The 12717-nt window shown below is 38.9% G+C and overlaps 1 protein-coding gene across 6 annotated transcripts in view; it reads left to right on the forward strand.

The window, feature by feature from the left end:
* LOC143026596 (coiled-coil domain-containing protein 186-like) overlaps positions 1–12717 on the forward strand; it is a 174697-nt gene that overhangs the window by 147442 nt on the left and 14538 nt on the right. For 5 of the 6 annotated variants that reach the window (XM_076187269.1, XM_076187267.1, XM_076187268.1 and 2 more), the window contains exons 15-16: positions 6497–6538; positions 12566–12715. In XM_076187269.1, the coding sequence (XP_076043384.1) occupies positions 6497–6538; positions 12566–12715 (192 nt within the window). The remainder of the gene's footprint in view (positions 1–6496; positions 6539–12565; positions 12716–12717) is intronic. The other variant, XM_076187271.1, reaches the window with a different exon arrangement.

Genomic DNA, 12717 nt, shown 5'->3' on the forward strand with positions numbered 1-12717 from the left:
CTAATGCTGCCAGACATGCAATGTGCCCCGGAGTGAAGAGGTTAAGATTAAATTCAGGTCACAAACAACAGCAGAGAATATCTTGGCAAAAACAGGGAAACTAGCAGCAAGTGAACAATATAAAAAAGTATGAATAAAAAGAGAAATGAATAACGAGGAAAGAGAGGAGGAAAAAAAGAAAAGACATGAAGCTAAGGAAAAAAATGAGAACAGAACAGAGTCAGAAAAAGAGAAATTCTATTGGAGAGTAGTGAATATGAAAGTAAGGAAATACGACATACTAGAGAAAAACAAAAGGGAAACAGAGAATACAATGGAAGTGGCAGAAAACTAAAAGTGTCTTATATAAATATGCTTAAAAGTGGCAGTTTGCCGACAAGATTGACGAGATAAACACCATATGAGGACGGAGCCTTTATTTGTACGACGTTTCGCTTATTACAGCTTTTTCAAGTACAAGTTGAGATACAAATGCTTGAGATTAAATAAGGGGAAAGGAGGGAACGGGGAGAGAAAAGGGGGGGAAGGAAGAGGAGGAGGAGGAGGAGAAGGGGGGGATTGGACACTGGGAAAGGATGAGAATGCTGGCCCAAACGTCCGTGGGCGAAATGTCCACAAAGGGTGGTTTAAATATTTAATATTTTGCTGACACATCCACAGAAAGGCCGCTTCATTAAATCGGCGACCCCCCCTCTCCGTCCCCCCATTACATAAAATGAGAAGACGGGGAGAAATCCCTTCGGGCTGCGTCAAATTTTGCTCACACACACTACCTCACCCCCCATCCCCCCACCCATTCCACCTCATGCAATCACAACATCATCCACATACAACCATTCTCCCTTCACCCCTGTCTTCTGTCCTCTCCCGTCCTTCCTCAACAGACATTCCCCTCTTCCCCAAAGCCCCCTTCACCCCATCCATCCACCTCATCCTAGGACGTCCCCTCATGTTCACTCCCTCCACATCTGCCTTCCACACCTCTTTTACTAGTCTTTCTTCACTCATTATTTCCATGTGTCCAAACCATCCTAATACTCTTTCATCAACCCTATCTCCCAGCTCCTTTTCCACCCCTGTTCTCTGCCTCACCTCCTCATTTCTCACTCTATCTAGCCTAGTAACCCCCATCATACTTCTCAGACACCTCATCTCAAACACATTCAAACTCCTTCTCTCTTCTTCTCTTATGTTCCATGTTTCTGCCCCATACAGTGCTGTTGGCACAATCACTCCTTCATACAGTCTCCTCTTCGCATCCATTCCCAAATGTCTATTCCTCATTACACTCTTTAATCCACCAAGGCATTTACTTGCTTCTCTCAATCTACATTCTACCTCCACTTTCACTCCACCTTTCCCTGCCACATTTGCACCCAAGTATCTAAAACTATCCACTTCCTCCAGTCGCTCTCCCTTAATGCTCACTTCCAGTCTACTGCCACTTTCACCCCTTTCACAGTTAAGAGAAGTAAAAGAGGAGAATAAAGAATTAAAAAGGAACAATAAAGACAATAAAGAAACAATAGCAAAAAAGGCACAGGGGTGGAGGAAGATACAGGAAAATAGTAAAGTTGCATTTACTGATATAATTAAACAGCAAATGAAAGAACAAACTGAAGACTCAGTTATCAAAGTGATGAGACAGAAGGAGAATATTGTAAGAGACTTAGCAGACAAAAAAGAAATGTATAATTATATTAGGAATGGAAGAGAAACATAACCCAGATAGAACCTCAAGAATCAAAGAGGAAAATGAAAAAGTAAGCAGTTTACTACAATTAGTTCAGGAAGATGAACCAGAAATAATGAAACAAATCGAAGAGAATTTCACTCTCGGAAAGTATAGTACAGATAAGACCAGACCAATTAAGATTAAATTCAGGTCACAAACGATGGCAGAGAATATCTTATCCAAAACAGGGAAACTAGCAACAAGTGAACAATATAAAAAGGTATGGATAAAAAGGGAAATGAATAAAGAGGAAAGAGAGGGAAAAAAAAAAAAAAAGACTTGAAGCTAAGGAAAAAAACGAGAACAGAACGGAGTCAGAAAAAGAGAGATTCTATTGGAGAGTAGTGAATATGAAACTAAGGAAATTCGACATACAAGAGAAAAACAAAAGGGAAACAGAGAACATAATGGAAGTGGCAAAAAACTAAGAGTGTCTTACACAAATATAGATGGATTAATAACAGGATTGAATGAGCTGAATGATTATTTGAAGGAAAAAGAACCGGACATAATGGGAATTGTAGAAACAAAATTAAAAGGTCCACTACCACCCAACAGTGTAGGACATGATGCATATAATTATTGGATTAGAAACAGAGAGACAAAGCAAGGGGGTGGAGTTATGTTCCTGACTAAGAAGGATATAAACGTGAGGTGGGTCACATATGGAAAGAATACAGTAGAGATGATTATGATGGAAGTAGAAGACAGAGCTAAGAAGAGCAGAAAGTTTGTGATAAATTATGTCCCTCCGAAAACAGCCTCATGGGAAGAGAGTGAACATAAAAGTATGTTAGAGGACACAAAGATAACATTAAATAAGATAATGGAAGATGGAGGAAGAATAGTTATGATGGGCGACTTTAATTGCAAAGAAATCTGCTGGGAAGAGATGACAGTAAAGGGTGGAGACGGCTCATGGGGAAACGCTCTACTTGAGATGATTACTGACAATACAATGACACAGTGGATACAGGAGAACACTAGGTATAGAAATGAGGAAGAACCATCGAGACTAGACCTAATAATTACATCTGAACCTAGAATAGTGGACAAGATTGAATATAAAACACCAATGGAAGAGAAATGGAATATTTTGACAACAATTTACAAAAAAGGAGTGGAAAAATATGTCCCAAGACAAAAACAAGAAAAAGAATATGTAAAATGCTGGTACAATAAAAGTTGTAGGGAGTTAAAAGACAAAAGAGACAAAGCTTGGACCAGATGAAAAAAAGACAGAAGGCCCTGAAAAATGGAAAATATATACTTGTTATAGAAATGAATATGTACAAACGTGCAGAGAGGAAAAGAGAAAATATGAAAAAGATGTCATAGAAAAGTGTAAAGGTCAACCAAAACTATTTTACAGATTTGTAAACAACAAATTGAAAAACAAACAAGACTTGGAGAAATTAAGACAAGGAGGAGTTGAATACACAGAGGAAATTGAAATGGCAGAAATTATGAACAAACATTTTAAATCAGTGTTTACAAGGGAGAACATACAACCTGAAGAGATCGAATGGAAAGAGAAAGTCCCTCCCATGAAAGAAATAGAAGTAACAAAGAATGAAATAATGAAACACTTGAGTAATCTTGATGTCAGAAAATCACATGGACCAGATGAAATAGCAAACTGGATTTTGAAAGAATGCAGGAATGAACTGGCAGACAAAATACATAGCATAATAAACAGTTCCTTGAAAGAAGGAGAAGTTCCCGAAGATTGGAAAAAAGCAAATATAGTACCTATATATAAAGGAGGAAATAAAGAAGACCCTACCAACTAAAGAACAGTCTCTCTAACAAGTACAATAGCAAAAATTTGTGAAAGAATTGTCAAAAGTAGATGGGTAAAATATTTAGAAAAAAAAAACGTGTTAAATCCAAGGCAATTTGGATTCAGACAAGGACGATCATGCGTCACCAATTTAATATGTTTCTATTCAAGGCTAATAGATATAATACAAGAAAGAGATAGATGGGCTGATTGTGCATTTCTAGACCTAAAAAAAGCTTTTGACAAAGTACCACATAAGAAGTTGCTTAAGAAATTAGAAACTGAAGGAGGAATACAGGGCAAACTGCTTAATTGGATGGAAGACTTTTTGCAAGAAAGGAAAATGAGAGTAGTGATAAGAGATAAACACTCAAAATGGGATAAAGTAATAAGCGGTGTTCCGCAAGGAACAGTTCTGGCCCCAATAATGTTTGCTATATATATTAATGATATGGATGAAGGAATTGAAAGCTATATGAGCTTCTTTGCAGATGATGCAAAACTACTGAAAAGAGTGAACACGGAAGAAGATTGTGAATCACTACAGAGTGATCTAAATAAAGTCTGAAAATGGAGTAGGAAGTGGGAGATGGAGTTCAATACAGAAAAGTGTAGTGTAATGGAATTTGGAAAAAGCAAAAACAGAATAACAGGATCATATAAATTGGGAGAAGAAGGAATAAAAAAAGTAGAAAATGAGAAGGACCTGGGAGTCATTGTTATGAATAATATGTCACCTGAGAAACATATAAATAAGATTTTTGGAGAAATTTATAATTTGATAAGAACAATCAAAGTTGCATTTACATACCTGGATGAAGAAATGGTGAAGAAAATTCTAATCACCCTGATAAGACCAAGACTGGAATATGCAGCAAAGATATGGTCACCAAATACAAAAAAATGTATAAAAAAACTTGAAAGAATACAAAGAGCAATTACAAAATTGGCACCAACACTCTCAAAACTATCATATGAAGAGAGACTAGCAAAACTTGAACTACAGACACTAGAGCAAAGAAGAGAGATAGGAGATTTGATAGCTATTTACAGAATCATGAAAGGCATAGAAATTACTGATAGAGAGAATCTGATAAAATGGGATGATAGAAATACAAGAGGACACGGAAAGAAAATAAAAAAAGACAGCTATAGAAGAGATCTGAAAAAGAACAGCTTTCCTCACAGAGTAATAGACAGTTGGAACAAGTTAGATGAGAAAGTGGTGTGTGCAAAAACAATACATGAATTTAAAAATAGTTTAGATAAAGTGAGATATGAAGACGGGACACCACGAGCATAGCTCCCCTTCCCGTAAAATACAACTAGGTAAATACACACACACAGTGAGTGCCAAAACTATACACAGTTTTAAGAATAAACTGGATGCGGAGAGATATGAAAATGGGTCACTACAAGCATAGGTCTTCCCATAAAATACAACTAGGTAAACTAGGTAAATACACACACACACACTGAAAATTCTTGGTGTAACATACAATACATCCATGTCATTCAAACAACACATCACAAACATAAAAAATAAATGCATACCTAGACTGAACACACTTAAATCAATCACTTGAACAGCATTTGGACAAAACAAAGAAACTAATACTACAATATACAAACAATGCATATGCTCAGTGATGAATTATGCAAATCCTGCATGGGCACCTTATCTCAGTGAGGCACACCTCAACACCCTTCAGGCTATACAGAACAAAGCCCTAAAAAAAATTACAGGCTGCACAAATACAACACCTACAGACCATCTACACTGTAAAACAAAAGTCCTCAAAGTCAAGGATAACCTTGACATGAGAGGCACACAAACATTTGCTGCAGCCTCCATAAAGACAGCTCACCTGCTACACTACATAGCAGAACATCCACACACACCAAGAGAGAGAGAGAGAGAGAGAGAAAATATATATATATATATAGATATATAACAAATACTCTCTTCTCTTCCTCCAAAACCACCAAATACCAGCCTCTGGAAACATATTCATAATCATATCACTCACTGCTCCACTAACACACTAAAAGACAACACATTGCTGTATGCCAGACCCCCTGATATCCATCCCTCTGAATCCTCTCTCCCATGAAAGGACAGAGTCCACCTGGCCAGACTGTGGTGTGGTCACCACCCAGCTCTTCTAAGCTACCAGAAGAAAGAAACTGGATGACCACATTGTGAACAACTGCCCAGGATGTAACACTTCACCCCATGCTATTCAGCATATAATGAAAGGCTACATTACACACAATCATGCATGCAAACAACACAACTTACACTCTATAAAGGATTTGTCGGAAAATCCCGTTCCGGCTGTGGCATTCCTTGGGGAGATAGGACTGTTCGGACAAACAGTCTTGGGAACGACAACAACAGCTATACTCAATGTACTGATCCCTCTAAAACTACTACAATCACATTTGTCCCCTTTTCTCTTGTAAAGCAGAACTATACAGGCACTCCTTTAGTTCTTTGGCACTCTAGCCTCCCTTAGACATAGGTTAAACAATTTCACCAGCCACTCCACCATCTTAATACACATTCTGAAAATCAGGCAAATGACAGAGAACATCAGTGCTGCATACAGACACAAACAACCCTCAATTTAAAGACCTTGGTTTAAGTGGTTTTGGATTTAAAGTACACCATATTCAAAAAGTCTCTGGCATGAAATTTTTACTTTAATGTGAAATCCCTTAAATCTGAAATCAATAAAGTCAGAGTCACTTTAATGGAAGGGTGAGTGTAGATGGGAAATGGTGGACTAAACTAGAAGAGCTCTCCCAGTTTTCCTCCCTGCCACAAGATATCACTTAAACCATTAAGATTTTCAGGTTTTCTCTGAGTTAATAAACTTTTATTGTACCTAATTCTTCCTTTATAAGAATTTGAAATATATAATTTATGCATTTGAATGGAATATGTAAAGAATTTTTTTTTTCTTTTTATGTAGTTAGCACATGCTAACATGAGGAATGTAAGGAGAAAGAGTCAGGTAAGTACACTAAAATATGAATGACTACTTTATTTTTATCTCCATTACAATTTAGGCAAGGTGAAGCCTTAAGCTATATAATGTATGGAAGCCATCAATCTGTATACCAAAGGGTTTTTCCTCCTGATAAGGGAGGTAGCTAGCCAAGACACCCACCCCTACCTCCACCTATCCCACTCCCATCCATCACCAATTTGTATCCCTTCCATCTTGTCTCCTTATGGATGAAGGATCTTCTCTGTCGCCTGTCCACTGCCTGGATCAGAAGCAATGGGGAACCCTCCCTCCTCATCCCCTCCTACATGAATGGGGAAGACAAGAAATCACTTTGGGTCATATCAATTTATTGTCCATTCATGACCATTTTCCTCTCTCACCTATCCTTTGCCCTCTTCCTTCCCTGCTCAACAGACATTCCCCTTTTACTCAAAGCCCCCTTCACCCCATCCATCCATTTCATTCTCAGTTTTCCTCTCAAGTTCACTCCATCTTGCTTTGCTTTCTATACTCTTCTTGCTAGTCTTTCCTTACTCATTCCATGTGCCTAACCCTTCCCAATATTCTTTCAACAGTCTATCTACCAGCTCCCTTTCCACCCCCACTCTCCTCACTTAATTTCTCACTCTGTCCTTCCTGATAACCCTGCCATACTTTTCAAACCCTCATATCAAACACATTTAAACTTCTCCTTTCAGACTCCCAAATCTCCATCCCATACAGTGTCATGGGCATAAAATAATAAATCCTTTAAACATGATAAACTCTTATTTTTCCTGCATATAATCTTCTCTTTGAATCCATTCCCAGCTACCTATTTCTTATGACACTTTTCATTCCCCCCAAGACATTTACTTGCTTCCCTCATTCTATATGTGACCCTAAATACTTAAAAATATTCACTTCTTTTAACCTCTCTCTTGTGGAAGGTTGTGATGCACACTTTGGAGGCGATGTAACAGAACAAGTAAAGGCCGTTTGATTCTATGGATTTACTCTAGTAAATCACAGCCAGTTGTCTTGTCCAGAGCCAGTTGTGATCTGCGCAAAGAAGCAAGGCAACTTACCACAAAGGCTGTTACGCTTGCTACTACATCAATTTTTGTTGTACAGTATATATTTACAATGTGACAGAAGTAGATATTTACATGGTTGAGTGATATACTGTACTCAATATTAAACAAAAATATACACAATTATGATACAGAAAGACATGGCATATTTTAATAATATGTGGTGAAAAATAAAAGGATAATTCCTTCTGTGGATGTGTGCTTCTCAAAAGTCTGTCATTGTGTGGACCAGGTGTCCTAAGAACTCAAGGTCAGGTCAACCTAATCTAATTGTCAAGTGGTAATCTAGTTGGGTTCTGGTTAGACCTGACGCTCAGCAGCCATTTGGTGCTGCAGCTGTGACATATGCAATGTCGTATGGCTTGATATCTATCTTCTTGTAGTGTAACATCCTGTGACATGTAGTTGTGACATCCTGTAACATATATCTTCTGACAATGCTCAGTCTGACAATCTGTCAGAGTCCTCAACAATTTGCTCATAGAAGATACATACATATATACATATACCAAAGGGGGTAGCCAAAATGAAAAAGGCATAGAAACCACTCCCACTCATTCCATCTCCCACATACTCCACTCCCCTCACCCTCTTCCCTCCCTCTCATCTTGGCACCTCCCGCATTACGGGTCATCCCTGTATCCTGTCCACTGCCATGGGTCAGAAGCAGTATTGCAAGACACAGCACATCCACAGCAAGGCTGTTTCATTAATTCGGTGACCCCCCTCTCCGCCCCTCATGCAGAAAAGGAGAAGATGGAGAGAAGTCCCTTCGGGCTGCATCAAATTATTTCTCATACATACTTCCTCACCCCCCATCCCCCACCCACTTCCCCTCATGCATCACAGCATCATCCATACACAACCTTTCTCCATTCACCCCTATCTTCTGTCCTCTCCTGTCCTTCCACAACAGACATTCCTCTCATTCGTAATACCCCTATTACCTCATCCATTCATCTCATCCTAGGTCGACCCTTCATATTCACTCCTTTCACCTCTGCCTTCCACATCTTTTACTAATCTTTCTTCACTCATTCTTTCTGTGTCCAAACCATCCTAATACTCTTTCATCAACCGTATCTCCCAACTCCCTTTCCACCCGTGTTCTCCTCCTCACCTCCTCATTTCTCACTCTATCTAGCCCAGTAACCCCTATCATACTTCTCAGACATTTCATCTCAAACACATTCAAACTCCTCCCGTATGTTCCATGTTTCTGCCCCATACAGTGCTGTTGGCATAACCACTCCTTCATATAACCTCCTCTTAGCATCTATTCCCAGATGCCTATTTCTCATTACACTTTTTAATCCACCAAGGCATTTACTCGCTTCTCTCAATCTACATTCTACCTCCACCCCCACTCCTTCCTTTCCTGCCACATTTGCACCCAAGTATCTAAAACTACCCACTTCCTCCAGTCTCTCCCTTAATGCTCACTTCCAGTCTGCTGTCACTCTCTCCCCTTGTATATCTCATCACCTTTTGCCCACATTTATCTTCAGCTTCCTTCTTTCACACACCTTCTCAAACTCAGTCACTAACTTCCTCAATCCCTCTTCTGATCCTGCGACAACCACAGTGTTGCCAGCAAACAACAACTGGCTTATTTTCCACTTTTCTCCATTTTCTTTAATCATCTCCAACCCCTGACCCACTACTCTTGCATTCACCTCTCGCACCACCCATCAATGTATAGATTGAACATCCAGAATGACAGAACACATCCCTGATAAAGTCCCACTTTTACCTCAAACCATTCACTCTCTCCATTTCTAATTCTAACGCAAGCTCTACTACTCTCAATAAAAACTCTTGACTGCTCTTAACAGCTTTCCCCCTACCCCCATATATCTGCAATACCTCCCACAGTGCCTTCCTGTCTACCCTGTCATAAGCCTTTTCCAAATCCATAAAAGCCCAAAGAATATCCTTACCTTTTCCTATAACTTTCTCACATATCTGCCTTACCACAAAAATCTGATCTACAGAATGCCTACCTGTCCTAAAAACCACACTGTTTCTCACCAATTACTCCCTCTGTTCCTCTCCTAATTCTCTCAATCAAGACCCTCACATAAGCCTTCCCAACTACACTCAACAAGCTGATCCCTCTGAAACTACTACACTCACACTTGTCCCCCTTTTCCTTGTAAAGCGGAACTATACAGGCACTCCTCCAGTACTCTACCCTCTTTTAAACAAACATTAAATAACCTCATCAGCCAGTCCACCATAACTATACCTCCTTTCTTCAGATATTCTGCATGGCATCCATCCAACCTAGTTGCCTTACCTGCTCCCATCATCTTAACAGCTGCTTTCACTTCATATTTCCCTATTTCTCCTCCATTTTCCTCACTCATCACTCTCATTTTCTTAGTGCTTCCCACTGCAACTACCTTTCCCTCCCTATCCTCCTTCACATTTAGCAACTCCCTATAATACTCTGATCACCTTCCTCTTACTGCCTTCTCTTCCATTATCATCTCTCCATCTGCACCATTTACCTTTTCTTCTCTACTTGATTCACCTCCTCTTCCTCTCTTAATTTCTCTCCAAAACATCTTTTTATTACTTTCAAATTTTTCTGTCATACTCTTACCCCATTTCACATCTCTCCTCTTTGTTTCCTTTATCTTTTGCTTAACTTCCCTTCTCTTTACTTTGTACCTCCATAATCATGAGGTCAAGACGCTAGCAATGGGTCAGGGTTCGAGTCCCATGGCAGAGCTTCTAAAATTGTTCAATCTATCTTTAACATACACAACTTGTCAGAGGGCTCGCTTAATACGGGGATTGAATGAAAATGAGACTAGACTAGATCTTCTAATGTTACGTGAAGCGTGGTCGGGGACTTGTACATTCCTTTTGAACCATCACAAGTAGCTCGGTTGCTAGCGTCTTGACCTCATGATTATGGACGCACGGGTCAGGGTTTGAATCCCATGGCAGAGCTTCAAAAAATGTTCATTTCATATTGTTGTTTTTATTTTTTAAATCTCTCTGTATTAATACATAACATTGATAGTCATTAGATGCATCCAAGCACTTGTATTTCTTATAAGCCTGTCTCTTTTTAGCAATACTTTTTTCAGTTTCTTTGTCAAGCCATTTTGGGCAAGCCTGATTTGGGGGATCTGTTCTTAAAAGGTGGGTGGGAATGATTTTATGCCTTTTCCTTTTTGGCCACCTCCCTTGTAAGGGGGAAAAAGCCTTGGTATATGTATGTATGAATCATCTTAGTGAGCTTAATTTTGTCTCCCAATCTGTAAGCTGAAGCTCCTGACGTAGTCCTATAAACTGAGCTTTACTGAAATCGGGTATTTTAGAAACAAGTATCTATTCCAAATTTTTTTAGTAGTTTGAATCTAAGTTGTGATTGCTATTTGCAATAGTTTCACCGACTTCTACATCGGTTATCATGCTTTCGCAACTAGTGATCAATAGATCAAGTAAGTTTCTATGTCTTGTGGGCTCTTTTACATGCTGAACTAAGTACAGTAATTGTCATTGAGAAAATCTATCAAGCGACTACCTATATGGCCATGTTGTAGGGTCATCCAATCAATATCAGTAAAATTGAAATCACCCATTATCAATAAGTCCCGGTTACAGAAACTAGATAGTTCTTGAAACAACAGTTTGTTGTCTGCTAAAACACAAAAGGGACCTGGGAGTGATTATCTCAAGTGACTTAACACCTGATAAACATGTCAATAAATTATTTGGAGAGATTTTTAACTTAAGATCAATGAAAGTGGCCTTTGACTACATGGATGAAGAAATGGTAAAGAAAATAGTGGTTGCACTAATAAGACCTAAATTAGAGTATGCTGCAACACTATGGGCACCTAGCACAAAAAAAAAAAAAAAAAAAAAAAAATCAAACGGCAAAAAATGGCACCTACACTATCAAATTTGACATACAAACAAAGATTGGAGAAATTACATCTATCAACAGTGGAACAGAGAAGAGAAAGAGGTGATTTGTTGACCATTTACAGAATTATGAAAGGGATGGAAATTCTTGATAGAGACGACTTATTAAAATGGGACAGAAGAGGAACAAAGAGGACATGAAAAGAAGCTAAAGAAGGACAGTTACAGAAGAGATTTGAAAAAAAAAAAAAATAGCTTCCCACATAGAGTGATTGATGTCTGGAACACACTAAATGGAGAAACAATGAGTGCCAAAACTATACAAGATTTTAAGAATAAACTGGATGTGGAGAGATACGAAAATGGGTCACTACGTGCGTAGCTCTCGTCCTATAAAATACAACTAGGTAAATACAAGCATGGAATAAGGAAAGACTAGAAAAAGAGTCTGACAGATGGAGATGGATGGAGTGAACTTAGAGGAAGCCTAGATTGAGATGGATGGGTGAGGGGAATATCTTTTGAACAGAGAAGGGAGAAAGCAAGAGATAGGTATGAGTGGAGAATGGTTGTGAATAAATTGACACAGCCAAAAGGGATTTCTCCTCATCTTCTCTATTTTTGAGTGAGGGGACTAGGAAGGAGGGTTGCTGTGTAAATGAAGCAGCTGGTCTTGCTGTGGATGTGCTGTGTCTTGCTGCATTGCCTCTGGGCAGGGATGACCCTTCATCCACAAATAGCTAAGATAAAAAGGAAACAAATGGATGACAGATGGGAGCGGGATAGGTGGGGGTGGGCGCATGCCTTGGCTGGCAGTCTCCTTTATAAGGTAGAAAATGCCATTTGGTAGATACATAGCTAGAATGAAATAATCTAGTAATAGTCATAAGGTAAGTACAAATCTGGTTGCCATCATTTATAAACAGTCTATCATTCAAAAGTTCAATTAATAATATTCACTTTCTTAAACCAGACTTCATCCCTAACTTGAAATAAGGATTCACTCTTTTAGGAAAATAAGAGTTCATATTGTTTTAAAGTATTCATGATTTTATTATTTTGATGTTTCCAGGCAGAGATCCTGAAGCATGGTGGGATCATGGCTTCAGTTTATGGATCAGCTCCTCTCGATGGTGCCATGACACTTGATTTGTCCCTTGAAATCAACCGTAAACTTCAAGCTGTACTGGAGGACACACTACTGAAGAACATCACACTCAAGGT

Source organism: Oratosquilla oratoria, chromosome 6, assembly GCF_046742065.1.
Source record: "Oratosquilla oratoria isolate Oo_2021 chromosome 6, ASM4674206v1, whole genome shotgun sequence".
Taxonomy (NCBI): Eukaryota; Metazoa; Arthropoda; class Malacostraca; order Stomatopoda; family Squillidae; genus Oratosquilla; species Oratosquilla oratoria.